Genomic DNA, 19,224 nt, shown 5'->3' with positions numbered 1-19,224 from the left:
ATGGATATTATTAAAGTGTATATTGTGAAGTGTATAGCAGCTATACTTCAGATGAGAATGGATATTATTAAAGTTTGTTTTGTGATGTTTGTAATCTTGTTTTTAGTGCCTTTGAGGTGCTTTGGTACCAGGAGGTGCAAGCATAGTCCCTTGAATGAGTCTTCAGGGTATTCTTGTTTACCAGAGAGGAGATCCGGTACAAGAATCTTGTTCGTTGGTTGACTTTTTTTTTATTACATTGGTTGCCATTTCTTTCCACAGGAAAGATGTTTGCCTCTAGGATGGAACCCCGGACGTCACTGTGTAACTATAACTTGAATCTAGTATGGCCAAAGACTCCGGACCGGGGCTTTTAATGATATAAAACCCTGCCAACGATAATCTCCGCTTCCAGAGCTGGCTGTGCTAAACACCGCACCGCTGATAAAACGACGCACTCCATAAAGAAATTGGTATGACACATTGTGAAAAGTGTGATTTATTTCTAATTAACTTTCTATAAATGACGTGGAAAAAAGGTTCCACTGAAACGACGACCAACTAGAGAATGAGAGTGTTCCGGACCCGGAGCGTGGTCAGCAGCAGCGCGGCCTCGCGCCCTCGGTGGGGGTCTCGGTGTGGAGGAGCGTGGTCAGCAGCAGCGCGGCCTCGCGCCCTCGGTGGGGGTCTCGGTGTGGAGGAGCGTGGTCAGCAGCAGCGCGGCCTCGCGCCCTCGGTGGGGGTCTCGGTGTGGAGGAGCGTGGTCAGCAGCAGCGCGGCCTCGCGCCCTCGGTGGGGGTCTCGGTGTGGAGGAGCGTGGTCAGCAGCAGCGCGGCCTCGCGCCCTCGGTGGGGGTCTCGGTGTGGAGGAGCGTGGTCAGCAGCAGCGCGGCCTCGCGCCCTCGGTGGGGGTCTCGGTGTGGAGGAGCGTGGTCAGCAGCGCGGCCTCGCACCCTCGGTGGGGGTCTCGGTGTGGAGGAGCGTGGTCAGCAGCGCGGCCTCGCGCCCTCGTTGGGGGTCTTGGTGTGGAAGAGCCTCTTGAGGAAGAAGAGCTGCAGGTATCCGGCCGTGACGATGACGGCGCTCTGGGCCGCGGACCACCAGGTGACGTACAGGGCGTTGGACTTGAGGATGTAGTAGTCGCCGCTTTTCCGCATGCGGACAAAGTTGTAGTATCGGAACATGTGGAAGACCTGGTTCTCCAACCTGTGTGTGGTGTCCTGGGGGTGGAGGGAGAGACGTATGTAAAAGAAATTAAAATAAGAAAGAAAAAAAAAGTCTTAAAAAATTGTTTGACTTTTTGGGGCGGCTACGTGGCGTAGTGGGCAAGGCGCTCGCCACGAATGACGGAGACGCTGGGCTCGCCTGTTCGATCCCAGCGCTCCACATTGCTTTCAGTTTAGCTGGTCGTCCGCACTAATACACATTGGCCGTATCAGGGGGTGGGAAACTGATGGGTGGGGATCGGGCGTTGTGGACAGCGACTCCTACAGGTCGGTTGGTGCGCCTGCGCAGTAGAATCAGGAAGTGTCGGGGGCAGCGTGAGCCTCCCACGCGTTACTCCTCGCCACTGAGAGATCGAGCTGCGCAGGTGAAAAGATGCGACTGCTGTTACCTCAAGTACCGGAGGGGACTTGTGCTATGTATGACTTAGTCCACATTGCAGCCGGCTTGTGGGAGGCAAGAAACAGCGTTCGTGACAGGGGAGGGTTGAATTGGATGATACGAAATAAAAAAAAAATTGTTTGACTTTTTTGATGACTAAAGATGGTTGATCGGTTGAGATCTTACATTATTCAAATGTACATGACTACACAACCATGTCAAGCACACATTATTTAGTAACAACGTTTGTTAATGATACTCAGTATAACACTAAACGGATCATGGAAATAACAGGATGTATGTCAAAAGTCACAAAAGACTAAAGAGGCATTTTTTTTTTAGATGATTAGGGGGCAGTGGTGGCCTAGAGGTTAGAGAACCTTTGTTGTGACCGGTAATGTCGCTGGTTTGATTTCCAGGACAAGCAGGAGAATCTGAGAGGGGGAAGTGAATGAGCAACGCTTTCCCCTCCCCCAGCAACCACTGCTGAAGCAACCTTGAGGAAGGAAGGCACTCAACTACCAGCACAATTGACAGCTACCATGTAACAGTGTCAGGCTGTGGTTGTACTGGGCAGTTACCAGGTAACAGTGTCAGGCTGTGGTTGTACTGGGCAGTTAACAGTGTCAGGCTGTGGTTGTACTGGGCAGCTACCAGGTAACAGTGTCAGGCTGTGGTTGTACTGGGCAGCTACCAGGTAACAGTGTCAGGCTGTGGTTGTACTGGGCAGCTACCAGGTAACAGTGTCAGGCTGTGGTTGTACTGGGCAGCTACCAGGTAACAGTGTCAGGCTGTGGTTGTACTGGGCAGTTAACAGTGTCAGGCTGTGGTTGTACTGGGCAGTTAACAGTGTCAGGCTGTGGTTGTACTGGGCAGTTAACAGTGTCAGGCTGTGGTTGTACTGGGCAGGTAACAGTGTCAGGCTGTGGTTGTACTGGGCAGTTAACAGTGTCAGGCTGTGGTTGTACTGGGCAGTTAACAGTGTCAGGCTGTGGTTGTACTGGGCAGGTAACAGTGTCAGGCTGTGGTTGTACTGGGCAGTTAACAGTGTCAGGCTGTGGTTGTACTGGGCAGTTAACAGTGTCAGGCTGTGGTTGTACTGGGCAGTTAACAGTGTCAGGCTGTGGTTGTACTGGGCAGTTAACAGTGTCAGGCTGTGGTTGTACTGGGCAGTTAACAGTGTCAGGCTGTGGTTGTACTGGGCAGTTAACAGTGTCAGGCTGTGGTTGTACTGGGCAGCTACCAGGTAACAGTGTCAGGCTGTGGTTGTACTGGGCAGTTAACAGTGTCAGGCTGTGGTTGTACTGGGCAGTTAACAGTGTCAGGCTGTGGTTGTACTGGGCAGTTAACAGTGTCAGGCTGTGGTTGTACTGGGCAGTTAACAGTGTCAGGCTGTGGTTGTACTGGGCAGTTAACAGTGTCAGGCTGTGGTTGTACTGGGCAGCTACCAGGTAACAGTGTCAGACTAGGTTGACTGGTTGGTAAGTAACATACTAAATGAATAACACTGAGCAAACAGATATGGTTGTGTGTGTGTGTACACTAGTGAACCTCTATGGCCGACAGAGTGTTGTTGAGGTCCTGGCTGACTTCCTCTTTCTTCCTCTTCTCTTCCTCCTTCTGCCTCACAGCGTCGTTCATGCCGTCGTAGTACACGCCGAAGTTCAGGAAGACCTGCATGCTGCCGAAGCGGTTGTGGAAGTTACTGAAGCACATCTGGTAGAAACCTGTAGAATAGAATGGAAATACTTTATTTATCCTGAGGGAAATCCAGCGCTACAGATCACCACTCACAGTAAACATGTAGGTAGTCAAAAACAAAAGTCACAAATAAGAATAAGAATAGAATATGATTCGGGATATACATTTTCTATGTTATGTATATACATTCTAAAATATAAAATATACAGTCAAAATATACAGAGATATACAGTAAGTGTACAGTAAAAAGTGTAAGATTTAAAAGAAAAAGTCCAGGAAGATTTGAGTGGATGAAGAGAAGCAGACGGATGAATTTACAACAGATTTACAAGTTTAATTGACCTGATACGGCGAATAAAGTGGCCACACTCAACTATTATAATGCACGCCTGGTTTTGGTTTTACATCGCAACGTGTATTTCCTTTAATGTCAAACTTTTATTTAAACTCAAAAGGCAACTGAGGATTCCCTCATTTACAGTCACGTCAAGTGTACATAACATACACTGCTGTTTGCTTATAAAGCAATGAATGGTCTGGCCCCACCCTACCTCACCGAGATCCTGCACCCCCCTACACCCCATCACGGTCTCTGAGGTCTGCTGACCAGTCCCTCCTTGTTGTCCCTAAATCCAGGCTAAAAAACAGGGGTTGCAGCCCCCAAACTGTGGAACGAGTTGCCCCCCCCCCCCCCCCCCCCCCCCCACATTAGGCTGGCCCCAACGCTCCCAGTGTTTAAGTCCCATCTTAAAACACATTTGTTCTCCCTAGCTTTTAAGAAAATGTAGTCTGCTGCTGTAATTTTGTTTGTAGTTCTGTGTACTCTGTATTGTGTTTATGTTTTTTTTTTTTTTTACTATATTATGGTTTTCACTGTGAAGCACTTTGGTCAACCATGTTGTTTTTAAATGTGCTATACAAATAAAGTTGGATTGGATTGGATTGGAGAGATATAACAACAAGATGAGGCAAAAAGTAATGATGTGTGTGTGTGTGTGTGTGTGGCATGTTTATGGTTTAATAACTAATTTAAGAAAGATTGAAAGATTCCCTTTTTGGAATGCTTAGCTAGAACATAAGTGATTCTCAATGTCCTCCCTTGTATTAAAAAAAAAATAATAATAAAAAAAAAAATATATATATATATATATGTCAGTAAATCAGCCCCTTGCGTCATTAGTGTACAGTATATGTATATGGTGTATGTTTGTTCATTGACGTGACAGTGCCTGGCAACATACTATTTGTGAAACTATAAAAACTGAAAATAAAAAATATATATATATATATAAAAAAAAAATGTATAAAAAAAAAAGGAAACCGGACCTGTCTCCTCAGATTCGAAGTAGATCTGACCGGTGGCATCGTCCACAGTGGACACCAGCAGACCGCTGGGAGAGTTAACAGAGACGGACAGGTGTCTGTCGTGTCCAACGCCCGTCACCCACTGGACCTACGCACACACACACACACACACACACACACACGCACACACACACACACACACACACACACACACACGCACACACACACACACACACACACACGCACACACACGCACCCACACACAGACACACACGCACACACGCGCACACACACACACGCACACACACACGCACGCACACACACACGCACCCACACACACACACGCACACACACACGCACACACACACGCACCCACACACACACGCACCCACACACACACACACACACGCGCACACACACACACACACACACACACACACGCACACGCGCACACACACACTTTAATTCTGCCATCAGGGATCCTGCCTACAATAAGATAAGATATTCCTTTATCAATCCACTTGGGGAGATTGGCGAATGTACCTTGACCCAAAAATCATAATGAGAGAGAGAGAGAAACAACTGAGTTGAATGAAAAGGCAACCATGTGGAAACTAAACCATATGTTAACCTGACACACCAAAAAACTATATTCCATTCCATTCTATATTTGCTGTGTATTTTATACTTTAGCACTTTCCCCCTTTTTTTTGTGCTATGCGACTTACTGTGAAGCACTTTGATTGACAAGTGTCATGTCTAAATACAAATACATTTGATTGATTGATACAGTATACTATTATACTTTTTTTTTTTTTTTATATTTAGTCTTTTTAATTTGAACTGAAATATAAGTCACAGAACCTATAATGGAGAGAAAACTCCACAATCATCAAAAGTATCCACCATCCTGTTACCACCACATAGAGTGGACACAGCTCTCTGGTTCTCGCTCTCCCTTTCTCTTTGTCCCCCTCTCCCTCTTATTTATTGTTGTCCTTCTTGTATACTATTGCTACTGTCATTTTGTATTTTATTTACTTGTATGCGTGTACATAACCTTGTTTTTGTTTTACAGCCTCCCACCGCCCCCTTCCCACAAAAGGCCTTTGCTTTTTGGACAGGCAGGCTGCTTTTGTATTATAATAATTTGTTCTTAATTGCTTGCCTGGATAAATAAAGGTTAAATAAATAAAAGAAAAGAAAGATTCAGTTACCATGAAAGTGAGGTAGAAGCGCTCGCCGCGGTGCGAGAAGTGCCAGACACACTCCAGCCCCGAGGCCGGCAGCAGGATGGAGAAGTCGTACTGGTCGGCGCCCCAGAACAGCTGCTGGTCGCTCATGTCGGGGTGCAGGTCCTCGGTGGGACCGCACAGAACCTGGCCCGATAATAACCACCACGACAACGCCGCCGCCACGGTAACGATGATACGCGGTAGCCGGCTACGTGACAACATGGCTGGTTCAAATGAAGGTGTCGTTTCAGGCCCGCCGTGTGCCCGACATGGCACCGCGTGGTGAAAATGATTAACCAACACTAGAACGACGTCCCCCCCTCTGTGGGAACAGGGCGGTCCCGTCACAGGTGGTGGGCTCCGGTCCCGTGGCTCTGTTCCAATACATACAGACCTGCAGGGTTAGGAGTTGCTAAGCCTGATTGATTGATTGATTGATTGAAAACTTTATTAACAGATTGCAGAATTGGTACAATACAGTAGGGCTCAATACAATTATAATAATTACACATTATGATGAATTGAAAATGAGGGACCCTGACAAGACGGAAGTCTTTCTCTGGTCTGCATCCCCTTAACAATTGTGTGTATTGAGCCGTACTGTATTGTACCCATTCTGCAATCCGTCAATCAAACAAAACAAACTGCTAAGAGGATGCAGACCAGAGAAAGACTTTCGTCTCGTTTACACACCGGGGTCCCCCATTTTCAATTCATCAGGACATTTATGACATACACGACTAACAGATATATACAGAACTGTGTAGTAAAAAGAGATCATAAAAAACATATACATCCGATTTGGACATTTACAGGGTCCAGTTTCTAATTGCAGCCACCCGTAGGTGCTCTTTGAGAGCGGTTTTGAGCCAAATCAAACTCTGGAGAGAGAATAGGTGAGTCTGGCTGGGTTTCTAAATTGTAGTACAACAGTTATGCTAATGTGCACATATTAAGTATGTGTGTATTAAAAAAAACGGTTAATAGAATATCTTGTAACAAAAGTGATCATGATGTACTTTTAGCCGGGGTTCAAAACCCCCTCAGAAGGGGAGGCCCCTGTGTCTAAAGGCCTCTGCATGCTACAGAAACTTCAAAGCAACTTCAACACAACATCGACAAAGCAACGGTGTTGCAGACACATTACCTTTATGCTTCTGCAAAATCAACGCGCAGCCTATGATGCAACAAAATGTACCCCGGATGTGCGGCTCGAGCGCGCCCAGCCTGAATACTTTGGGCAGCCGAAGGTGCGCACTCTAGCAATTACAAATGGATTTCCCTTCTCAACCATACATCGTTAGTATAATAATAGCCCTGTTTATGTTTGTTTTCGCTTGTGTTCTTGTATATAGTGTAATATAGTTATATCGCCACATCAACCCAGTCCATCCCCATTGTTTCCCCAATCTCCTTCCACGAATTCATCGTCATAATGCTATCCTTGTAATCTTTAGACCCGCTATTATATAAATGTTGGTACTTTCGGACCGCCTCTGCAATACGTTCCTGCATTTGATTCATTTTAAATAAACAATTAAACAAGTGTAATGAAACAATACACTAGCTATCGAGCTCCTGTCAGAAAGTTTTCTTTTGGTCTCGAGCTCCTGTCAGAAAGTTATCTTTTGGTCTCGAGCCAGGAAGCCTGTAACTGTTCCGCAACAGTAAGTTACTTCCGGGGTAGGCCTGATTGGCCCCGACAGGCACGTGACGCGGGAAACTCAGGACGCGCGACGAGGCTGCTGAGAGCTGTCGCGCGGAAATAGGCTGTCTATTGCCATTCTCTAACACAAACTCTAACCTTAACCAGCTCCTTAACAGCGCCTAAACTTAACCGTTCTAACCTTAACCAACTCCGAAACAATGCCTAACCTTAACCAACTCCGAAACAATGCCTAAACTTAACCGGCGAAATGAATGCACGTTAAAAAATATTGCCATTCTCTAAGTCAAACTCTAACCTTAACCAGCTCCTTAACAGCGCCTAAACTTAACCCTTCTAACCTTAAGCAACTCCGAAACAATGCCTAACCTTAACCAACTCCGAAACAATGCCTAAACTTAACCGGCGAAATGAAACGGCGAAAGAATGCGAATGCACGTTAAAAAAAAAAAAAAAAAAATTGAAGGGAATCGAACTCGCCAGCAACGAGCCGTAGGATCCACAGCCATGCAGTCTTGCCAATTGAGCTATTTCTGGATACTGAATAAGGGGCGGTTACTGGCATATAGCGGCAGAGAAAGTTGCGCGTCACGTGCCTGTCGGGGCCAATCAGGCCTACCCCGGAAGTAACTTACTGTTGCGGATAAGCTATAAGCAGCCAGCCTGACTAGAAGTGACAGACAGCCCCGCCCCCATTCACTACCAACCAATCACTGCTACGCAATACCAACGCAACGGGTCTTTAGATTAGATTTTGGACACAGGTACGCAACGCCCTCGCAACACAGTCTACAAGACTGTCTGCAACAAGCGCGCTGAAATCGCGCCGATGTTGTGTTGAAGTTGCTTTGAATTTGCTGTAGCATGCAGAGGCCTTAAGAGCTCTAAGTTGAGGCGGCTAGGTGGTGTAGTGGTCAAAGGCACTCGCCACCAGTGTGGAGACGCTAGGATTCGCGTGTTCGAATCCAGCTCTCCACATTGTTTTTCAGTTTGGCTGGTCGTCCGCAGTAATACACATTGGCCGTATTACGGGGAGGGAAAACTGAAGGGTGGGGATCGAACGTTGTGAACAAGCGACTCCTACAAGTCGGTTGGTGCGCCTGCGCAGTAGAATCAGGAAGTGTCGGGGGCAGCGTGAGCCTCCCACGCGTTACTCCTCGACACTGAGTGATCGAGCTGCGCAGGTGAAAAGATGCGACTGCTGTTACCTCAAGTACCGGAGGGGACTTGTGCTATGTATGACTTAGTCCACATTGCAGCCGGCTTGTGGGAGGCAAGAAACAGCGTTCGTGACAGGGGAGGGTTGAATTGGATGATACGAAAATTGGGATGGGAGAAAAATATAGAAAAATGGGAGAAAAAGTGGATCAAAAAAAAAAAGAGCTCTAAGTTGTAAACTTTAAAAGGAACATGCCAACATTTTGGGAAAGAGAGATACCAGTTTGTTTCCTCTCTGTGCGTTCAGTAGAAAGCTATCTGGCTGCACGTTAGCCTAGCTTAGCACAATGAATGGAAGCGGACAGTGCCGGTTAGCCTAGGCATTGTCCAACTAACACCTCTCCCGAAGGCTAACCGTCACTGTCCGCTTCCATTCATTGTGCTAAGCTAGGCTAACGTGCAGCCAGATAGCTTTCTACTGAACGCACAGAGAGGAGACTGGTATCTATCTTCTTGTCTCTCTCTGGAGAAGACGGTAAGCAAATTTCCCAAAAATGTTGGCGTGTTCCTTTAAATGGGTCAGCATTCCCAGTCTTGCCTTTACAATCCTTCCGCTTTCTATTTTGATCGATATTGAAATCACGATTATTAATAAGCACGATCACTCATTAATTTGAGAACATCATAAGACGACTACTGAATTCGTTTTATGTTTCTTCCCGACCAAAGGTTGCCTTTCTGACATATTTTACAAGACAGCAAAAATAACTGGAGAAACTGTTTTGGCTTGGGGGGGGGGTTCCTGTGAAGGAAGGGTGCGCCGCATTTACAACACAAGACAGAATGAGAGGGACACACGGCACGATAATAATTATATCCGGATTATCTTGTTTTCATGAACGTGGGAAGACGTCATTGAGATTGAAACTCGATTAAACGCCCAGCCCTACTCTCTGCCATTTTTCTTCTTTTTTTTCTCTCACTATTAGCGAATACGTCAGGAGGATGTTCAGTGGACGTCTAGTACCAACTCGTTTTGTGTCGTGCCTCACAGTAACGATCTCCAAGACAGAACATTAAAGAGGTAGAGATACAGGTCATTTAATGGCCATTCGGTGAAATGGTCGTACAACAGCATGACAAGGAGTCAAAAACAACAAACTGCATGTAATATCGTAAGAGAAACCTCAAATTCAGTCCGTTCCCCAGACAACATTCCTTGATACGTCATTCCAGTCCACTAGACACTGTATCACCTAAACCCATTTCATTTGGAAAGATGAAAGCGATGCAGAAAGATAATCGATTGATAATAATACACACAATCAGCGTGAGCGACCCCTAGTGGTAAGAGAGGGTGCAGCATGGAATACTTGTGAGGGGGACACGTGTCGCATGCATGTAAAATAACCTCTCGATATGTTTAAAAAGGTCCAGTACTTATGTCTTTAAGTCATAAATGAAGAATACATTATAGTTATATTTGCTGGGTAGGTTAATGAATTGATGAGCACCTGTGTAGGAAGTGTTCATTAATTAATGATGTGTGTGGCACCTGTGTGAAGCTACCAGGTACATGAGGGCCGTTTTGGCCAAACAGAGGAGTCTTGACCTGCGGAGTTATGAAGTAGGTAACATGGTGACGCTCTGTAAGTGTTTCGTTAGTTCTGTGTATTATCGTGAGTTATTGTGGAACTCATTTTGTATTGTAGGTAATAGGGTGTAACGATGCGACCTCACAAGGATTAAATTCGATTACGATTCTTCAGGCAACGATTCAATGCATCATGAAATCTCTTCATTTGACCACGATTCGATTGGATACATTTTCTATCAGTTAATTCCCCAAAAAATGTTGAATACACAAATGTGGCTGGGGGGGAACTGATTCACTGAGCATGAATGGACTATAGGTCAATAAAAACAATACACACGAAAAAATAAAAAAAACATTAAAAAGATTTATATATTTTTTTTCATTTAGATTATAATCGATTCTGACATTTTAAAATCGATGCAGTTGAATCGTCACATTAGAATCGATGCATTTCGATGCATCGTTACACCCCTAGTAGGTATAGTGTATCCCCCCCCCCCCCCCCGCTTGTGTTACTTTTTGTAAATAAATGTCACCTCTGCACCTTGGGAGGCCGGCGAATAAATAACACCAACAATACTTTTTTTCCGACTACGCCATTGTTTGTGGGAGTTCTAGAGGGATCTAGGAGAGAACCCCGCCACAGCCCAATAGAGGAACATCGGTGTACAGCAGCGTGTCCGATTGTGCTGAAGGGATAACAGTTTGTTACACACGTCCTCCCGAACACGTCCACAACCTTCAGAACGCAGGACAATCTGCGACCGAACAGCGAGACACAGCTTGATGCACGCCGTCGGGGCGACATCTCTCACTGACGGCCAACAGTCGGGAGAGAAGAGGCCAAGACGACGTGATTTACACTTGGTAGGATTAGGAACATTCGATTTGATATTTATATCCATCAGTAACGGCCATCTGCAGTCCAGACATAAACCCAGCGTTTATACACTTTCTTACGCTACACACTCAAATCTCATGACATTCTCATGGTCATTCTCATATCACTTTTCCATGATATACAGTGCAATTTCCATGACCAAGACGTGTTTGTTCTTACATTTCTTTTTGCTGAATGTCCCACATTTTTGTTTTGCCGAGCAGCGACCACTGTGACTGTAGACTTATTTAAAGGGGCACTTCACCAAAACCAATGATATGTTATTATTTTTTCATCTACATAATTTCACGGACCTGTAATTAGCACAACACAAGGATTCAATGTCTCCGATGACATATTCCTCGATGGCCATATTCAAACTCATTTATAAATGGACTGCATTCATATACAGTAGCAGCTTTTATCCAAAGCGATTTACAACTTATGCCTCAAGTTCATCCATTCACTCACACATTCACGGCGAAGGCAACCATGCACGGTGCCAACCTGCTCATCGGGGGCAGCTAGGGGTTAAGTCTTTATTTGTCATCAGATTAACACACACATGCATGCGATGGGCGACCCACAGGAACACACACACACACATGCACGGAGTCACTGACGAAATGTCCTCTCTGCACCTCCCATCCCGTCGTCCTTCCCCCCCCAAGGGCAGCCGGGAGCAGACAAGGGGCCGCGCCCCGGGGACCAATTAAAGTGCTCCTGTCCGTCTTCGTCAGGGACACCACAGCGTTAGCGATCTGTTGTGCATGTTTTTCCATTTGGGTTTCTCTTATCGGGGGGGGGGGGGGGGGGGGGGGGGGGGGCTAGCGAGCACAGAGGGGGGGAACATGAAAACTCCACACAGAAAGGCCCGGGAGATACCCCCCACCTGGGTAACTGGCAACACGGCAACCTGGTCCCCAAGCGGGAATCGAACCCACGACCTTCTAGCTGTGAGGCGACAGTGTTAACCACTACACCACCGTGCCGACACAGCAGGAATCGAACTGGGAACCTTTTGATTACCAGATGACCACTCTACCTCCTGAGCCATTGTGGGCCTTTGTTTACTCTCGATAACTGTCAAACTAAATGAATGTGTGTAAAATTGCCACTTTGCACGGTGAGATTATGTGCAAAATAAATCTGCATAATTTTTTGGGTGAAGTGCCCCTTTAAGGAACTGGGTTGTTATTTGGCCAAAGGTAACTAGATCCATCTGCCAGCAAAATCCAACATTACAGACGTTACCGATTGAAAAAAATAAAAGAGCCTTTTAACATAATTATTTCCGTGACATTTCCAAAAGAGTTTGGGCTTGTATAACGTGCCCAGGCCAGGAAAACCCCATTTACACATTTCATGACTATTCCAGGTTTTCTATTGATTGATTGATTGATTGAAAATGTTATGAACAGATTGCAGAATGGGTACAATACAGTATGGCTCAATACACACAATTGTTAAGGGGATGCAGACCTGAGAAAGACTCATCTTGTTTACATCAGGGTCCCCCATTTTCAATTCATAACACTATGACCAGATGACCACCCCGATGACCACTGCTTACTAATCGTTCACACGTTGGAGGTAACTTTGATTGGATACAAATGTGAATTAAGGGGAATTCCACCAGAATAGATCTTTGAGTTAAAAATGTAGAGTTATTTTCCTTGAATTCTGTACCTATATTAAACATCTGCATGTTTATTCCAACATGTTTATTAATATATATATATACAAATCTAGATGTTTAATATATGTACAGAAAATCTTGGTACGTTTTCAGAAACATATCTACTTTTGCCGTGGATCTGGCCCCTTGAAGTGCCCACTTCTACACTTTTACAAATATACACAGAATTCTGATTCAATTCAGACTGAAATCATAATATGATTATTACCATCATCATTATTATTATTATAGGATTTTCTTTTAGAAAAGGGGAAAAAGTTGGCGAATCATGACGAGGCCAGGTCCGGGCTGCTATACTCCTCCACAACTATAACCTTAAAGTCACTTTCAGAACCATGTGGATTATCCAGCAACACATGGATGAAAAGATATGGAACACAGTGCAGCGCAGTAATGACGATGATCCTCAGCGGCCCTCTGTTCACCTGTACGTCCTTTAAAAAGCACAACCAGCGTCTTTTAAAAGTAAATAAATATTAAAACAGTCCTCTGAAATCTGATGATTAAGGTGAGCCTCTTCTTCCCAGGGAGCGTTCTGATGAAGACGAGGATGAGCCTCCTGCTCCTTCCCAGGGAGCGTTCTGATGAAGACGAGACGTCAGCGTGATGAAGAGGACATCAGAATGAAAGGTCACAGACAGTCCTTCTAATCCGATGGAACATTAATTTGCACTAAATACTTTCGAGAGCCCCTCCGTTAACAGTAATCAACACCGCTGTCCCGACTGCACGCTTCCCGACGGGCGTCGAGTCCTGGTTTAAAAACAAGATGTTCCCGAAGAGAGAGAGAGAGAGTGGGAGATGTTCCTGAAGAGAGAGAGAGTGGGAGATGTTCCCGAAGAGAGAGAGAGTGGGAGATGTTCCCGAAGAGAGAGAGAGATGTTCCTGAAGAGAGAGAGAGTGGGAGATGTTCCCGAAGAGAGAGAGAGTGGGAAATGTTCCCAAAGAGAGAGAGAGTGGGAGATGTTCCCGAAGAGAGAGTGGGAGATGTTCCCGAAGAGAGAGAGAGTGGGAGATGTTCCCGAAGAGAGAGAGAGTGGGAGATGTTCCCGAAGAGAGAGAGTGGGAGATGTTCCCGAAGAGAGAGAGAGTGGGAGATGTTCCCAAAGAGAGAGAGAGTGGGAGATGTTCCCGAAGAGAGAGAGAGTGGGAGATGTTCCCGAAGAGAGAGAGAGTGGGAGATGTTCCCGAAGAGAGAGAGAGTGGGAGATGTTCCCGAAGAGAGAGAGAGTGGGAGATGTTCCCGAAGAGAGAGAGAGTGGGAGATGTTCCCAAAGAGAGAGAGTGGGAGATGTTCCCGAAGAGAGAGAGAGTGGGAGATGTTCCCGAAGAGAGAGAGAGTGGGAGATGTTCCTGAAGAGAGAGAGAGTGGGAGATGTTCCCGAAGAGAGAGAGTGGGAGATGTTCCCGAAGAGAGAGAGAGTGGGAGATGTTCCCGAAGAGAGAGAGAGTGGGAGATGTTCCCGAAGAGAGAGAGAGTGGGAGATGTTCCCGAAGAGAGAGAGAGTGGGAGATGTTCCCGAAGAGAGAGAGTGGGAGATGTTCCCGAAGAGAGAGAGTGGGAGATGTTCCCGAAGAGAGAGAGAGTGGGAGATGTTCCCGAAGAGAGAGAGAGTGGGAGATGTTCCCGAAGAGAGAGAGAGTGGGAGAGCGTGGTCAGCCACAGCCGGAGAGAGAGAGCCAGCCAGGCGGTTTGGTTTCTCACGACACGTCCGATGCGTACAGTCCCTCGTACGGCCGCTTGCCCGCCCGCCCGCCCGCCCGCGCGATGAATCCAGTTCACACTTTCAATTCCCGGTGCCGCGGTTTCATAGTCTCCCCCCAGAGAGAGAGACCAGCGCTGCAGTCACCACTTCCCAGTTTTTTTAATATACATGTTTAACCCTTTCACTGCCGCACTGCCAAACGGTTAACCCCGTTCACTGCGATGCGACAGCAGGTTATAACCCTTTCGCTGCCACACTACAGAAGGTTAACCCTTTACTATCACACTACAGACGGTTGTTCTGTAGTGTGATAGTGAAAGGGTTAACCTTCTGTAGTGTGGCAGTGAAAGTTTTTTTTTTTTTTAAACAGCAAAAACAGCCCAAGAAAGTGGACTGGAGTTTGTTGGGAGTGTCAGGTTTCCCCGGATGGTCGGCGGGGGTCAGACGGAGAACTCCGCCCCGCTCTTGCGGGAGCGCCCGGCGAGGAGCGGCCACCGCAGCCGCAGCCCGGAGAAGGGGTTGATCCACAGGAGAGAGGGCCGGCCCCCGAACACGCTCCTCATGCCCTCCCAGCGCGTGTGCCGCTCCCACGTGGGCTTCTCGTTCTTCAGACGCTCGATCTCCTGCGCGGGACGGAGACACACTGGAGTCAACCTCGCCACCAAACACCCACACGGCAGTCGCCATTAGAATGAATTGTTATGTCATCATTAGCACGCAGAGAAGGGTTTCGCTAGCTAGTGCCTCTTCCTTCCTCTGTAGTCGTGATATCTAGCTAGTGCCTCTCATTACTAAACTCCTGTTTTTATACATAATCAGATTGTTTTTTAGTAATACTGTGCACGAGCATGACACTAGAGGTTCCAGTAGTGGGCAGCGTGAATGGCCAGGTCCTAGAACCAGCGCTTTCGGGAGATCTTTTATTTTTTTAGAGCATTAACTCTGTGGAATGGCCAGCCTCGGAACCTCTGCTGCATTTACAGTAGATTCACTTTTAAAAAGAATCTTAAATTGTTTTTAAATTGTTTTTAACACTGTAAAGTAATTTTTTGTTTTTGTTTTACACTAATGTAATTGTAGCCATCTTAATTGTTACAGTAGTTTCATTATGCATTGTGTGTACTGACTTTTAATAATTTAGTTTTTGCAATAGTGATTGTTTTTGTATGGTTGCTATCGCACCAGCTAATGGGGATCCCTAATCAAATCAAATCTAAATCTAAATTACCATGCAGTCCAATGTGTGTGCAGAACGTACTATTGAGATGCTACAGGGACGTTTTAAGTGTGGAATGGGGGATTCATTAAAACCTTACTACACAATTTGTTGAAGAGGATGGTAGCAATATCCTTTATCGTGTAGAATTAGTAAGAAAATAAGGAAGGAAGGAACAAAGGGAACTGCAACTATTCTGTCACGCTGTACTACTTGTCTGATTAGCGTTTGCTAGACCGTAACCTCGTTCCCAGTTTTATCTCCTCCGTGAGATGAAGCCTGGTAAAGAACTACGGCCGAAAGTGTGTGTGGGGTAGAATTTCCGGTGTATGTACTTCCCCTGGAAGCTGCCTCCGAACAGACCAAACTTTTCCCGAATCCCGTCAGCAAACAAGCTAGGACGTCCCGGTCGCGTCTATGCTTTTACCAAACGGTTCGTGTTTCCGCATTCCCGTTTTGCGCTCCGATTGGCCACGCACGTTTCTGGTCATGTGACATGTGCGCCCAATCGCATGACAAGCAGTGTCTTAGCCCATTTCTGCGTCGAACAGCCTGCAGACGACCTAACGCCTAGTTTATCACTGGTTAAGCTTAGGCGACTCTTTCGCAGTTGGTTACGGTTAGAGTTTGGAATCAGGGCTGGTGTTCTATCGCCCTGCTCTAAGACAAACTCTAACCTTAACCAACTTCGAAAGAGCGCCTAAGCTTAACCGTCCAAAGAACTTGCCGTCACACAATTGGGCGCACATGTCACATGACCAGAAACGGACCAGAAGCGTCAGTGGCCAATCAAATTCGCAAAAACGCACGAACCGTTTGGTAAAAGTAATGAGGCGTCCCGGTCATGTAGTAAATTCTTCAGGCGAAGCCGTTGCAGCGGCTCAAACCAGGAGATGTTGTGCACTTCACACGTTTCTACAATTGTTTTGTCAGAACCGGAAACGCCTGTAGCCTGTACTTCCGTTTGGACACTTTAGAAGGCATATCTTGTCCAGCCTAGCTAGACTGTAGCTATCCCTGACAAGCCAGCCCTGATCTTTTTGCGGCCGAGTGCTGCGGTGGTGGTTTTGCCGAATTGCCGCCGCTCACCGTCTCGTCGTTGCAGATGGAGTGCACCTGAGTGCCGAACATGACGGCCGTGAAGGTGAGGAAGAGGAGGCCCTCCAGACAGAGGAAGATCATCAACATCACCGTCACGGGAGGGGAGAAGTCACTGCACTCTGGGGAGAGAAAACAACGCGGCATGGAAGGCTGTAGTGATGATGCAGAGTATCAGCACTAAATACCTCGATTTCGAAGTCCTGATTTTATTTTATTTTGATTCAATATCGATTCAACAGAGGCCTTGCACGGAATGTTTGTGCAGTCCTCTTTCTTCCAACATGGCTGCCTGTAACCATTGGTAACCACTTTCAAAAGAAAATACCTAATTTCTGTGCAGTGGAAGAGCGTCTTCTCCAGAGAGAGACGAGAAGATAGATAACCAGTTTCCTCTCTGTGCGTTCAGTAGAAAGCTATCTGGCTGCACGTTAGCCTAGCTTAGCACAATGAATGGAAGCGGACAGTGCCGGTTAGCCTTCGGGAGAGGTGTTAGTTGGACAATGCCTAGGCTAACCGGCCATGTCCGCTTCCATTCATTGTGCTAAGCTAGGCTAACGTGCAGCCAGATAGCTTTCTACTGAACGCACAGAGAGGAAACTGGTATCCATCTTCTCGTCTCTCTCTGGAGAAGACGGTAAGCAAATTTCCCAAAATGTTGGCGTGTTCCTTTAAGGTCGTCTTCAACCAATGAAATCTTTCATACACTGGCTCCCAGTCCCACTTAGAATAGATTTCAAAATCCTCCTCCTCACCTTCAAGGCACTATCGGGTGCAGCACCCCTATACATAGATAGATAGATAGATAGATACTTTATTAATCCCCTTGGGGAAATTCAGGGTATCTCGCAGCTCAGTTCTCATTCAGTTATTTCACGTTATGTCTGCATCATGAATTAAAAATAAGCACATGATAAAATTCAATTAAATCACATCTATCAATATCAATAGGAGCGTGATGAGATAAAAGCAGGTGTATAAAACAAGTGTGTAAAAACAGGTGTATGAAAAAGTGTATAAAAACAGGTGTAAAAACAGGTGTAAAAACAGGTGTAAAAACAGGTGTGTGGGTCAGAGGTCAAGGTCCCCCGCACTATAATAAGCTGTTGTACAGTCTGATGGCTGTGGGGACAAAGGACCTCCTGTGCCGCTCAGTCCGTGAGTGCAGGGAGATGAGCCGTCCGCTGCGACTGCTGCTCTGTCCCACCAGGGGGCGGTGGAGAGGGTGGTTGGTATTGTCCATGATGGCCAGCAGCTTGCTCTGCGTGCGGCTCTCCACCACGGTCCCCAGTGGGTCCAGTCTCCTCCCCACCACTGAGCCAGCCTTTTTCACCAGCTTATCCAGCCGCCTGGCATCCCTGGCCGTGGTATTACCACCCCAGCAGACAGCGGCGTAGAGGAGCACACTTGCCACCACTGCCTGATAGAACATGAACAACATTTCCCCACACACATTAAAAGACCAATCACAAGCTCATCACCCCCTACACAGCACCCAGGTCACTAAGGGCCCTTTCTCACTCACTCTATTCGTTTCTATTTCGTTCCGTTCTGCCCGTACCGAGATCTGATACAAACTCCCCCCCCCCCCCCCCGTCTCCCCCCTCTAGTTTGTGTACACACTTCAGTCTTGGTGCGCTCTGGGTTTTGTTTACGGTTTGCGTTTTGAGCTTGTAAGCTTGCCGTAGTCGATGATGTCACGCTCGAAATGTAAACACGGGGAGTGTTATCACGGAGACTGGAGAATGGATGTTGATAAAGAAACAAATAACTAATAAATATGAAGTTATATTTGAACCTCTGTTGTCAAGCCTCGTCAATATAACCCACCCCCCTTTTCTCACGAATGGAACTCTGTTGTAGAGTCCGCTTTTGATCGTTTTGCAGGGTTAACAATAACGCTAAGCTAACGGCTAACGCTAACGTTACTACATGCAACATAGTAACATTGCTCGCATCGATTATATTGAATGTCATTGATCTACTGGTCGACCGAAAATGTAAACGGGAATGTCTTAACACGACTGCGGACTCTGGATGTTGATATAAAATGAACAAATTGCCAATAAATATGAAGTTATATTTGAACCTCTTTTATCACGAATGGATGGTGTTGTAGAGTCCGCTTTTGAGCGTTTTGAGCGATCTACTGGTCGACCACGGCCGACTGGTTGGGCACCACTGGTCTAATAGAAATAAATGCATTCGAACAATGTATAGACATAGCAATGGCAAACAAAATTTATGACGTTATGTCAGCACCAGGCGCCACGCCCGTGAAAAGGTACAAGCTCGCAAAAAGCCACACCCCCCGTTCTCCCGGGACCGACCCCGAGACCACCTCTGCCAGCTGATCCCGTTCAGCGGGGGGTGAAACGAT

General features: G+C 46.5%; 2 protein-coding genes across 2 annotated transcripts in view; both read right to left on the bottom strand.

Annotated features, from left to right (window-relative positions):
* Window positions 1-964: 964 nt before the first annotated feature.
* On the bottom strand, window positions 965-6,046 carry LOC311244801 (transmembrane emp24 domain-containing protein 6-like; the record flags this gene model as incomplete). The annotated part of the gene is made up of 4 exons (XM_084334488.1): window positions 965-1,198; window positions 3,135-3,310; window positions 4,611-4,737; window positions 5,807-6,046. The coding sequence occupies 4 exons, from the start codon at window positions 6,044-6,046 to the stop codon at window positions 965-967; spliced, it is 777 nt and encodes a 258-aa protein (XP_084190614.1).
* An 8,831-nt stretch (window positions 6,047-14,877) lies between these two features.
* Window positions 14,878-19,224, bottom strand: part of LOC311244988 (palmitoyltransferase ZDHHC7-like) — a 33,922-nt gene continuing 29,575 nt past the window's right edge. Inside the window, exons 7-8 of the mRNA XM_084334716.1 lie at window positions 16,836-16,966; window positions 14,878-15,153 (exon numbers count right to left, since the gene is read on the bottom strand). Of these exons, the coding sequence (XP_084190842.1) occupies window positions 14,971-15,153; window positions 16,836-16,966 (314 nt within the window). The 3' untranslated portion in view covers window positions 14,878-14,970. The remainder of the gene's footprint in view (window positions 15,154-16,835; window positions 16,967-19,224) is intronic.

The sequence above is a fragment of the Notolepis coatsorum genome (assembly GCF_963971535.1).
Source record: "Notolepis coatsorum genome assembly, chromosome: 18".
NCBI lineage: Eukaryota > Metazoa > Chordata > Actinopteri > Aulopiformes > Paralepididae > Notolepis > Notolepis coatsorum.
The sequence above is the reverse complement of the archived record's forward strand: the minus strand, read 5'-3'. Positions and strand labels throughout refer to the sequence as shown.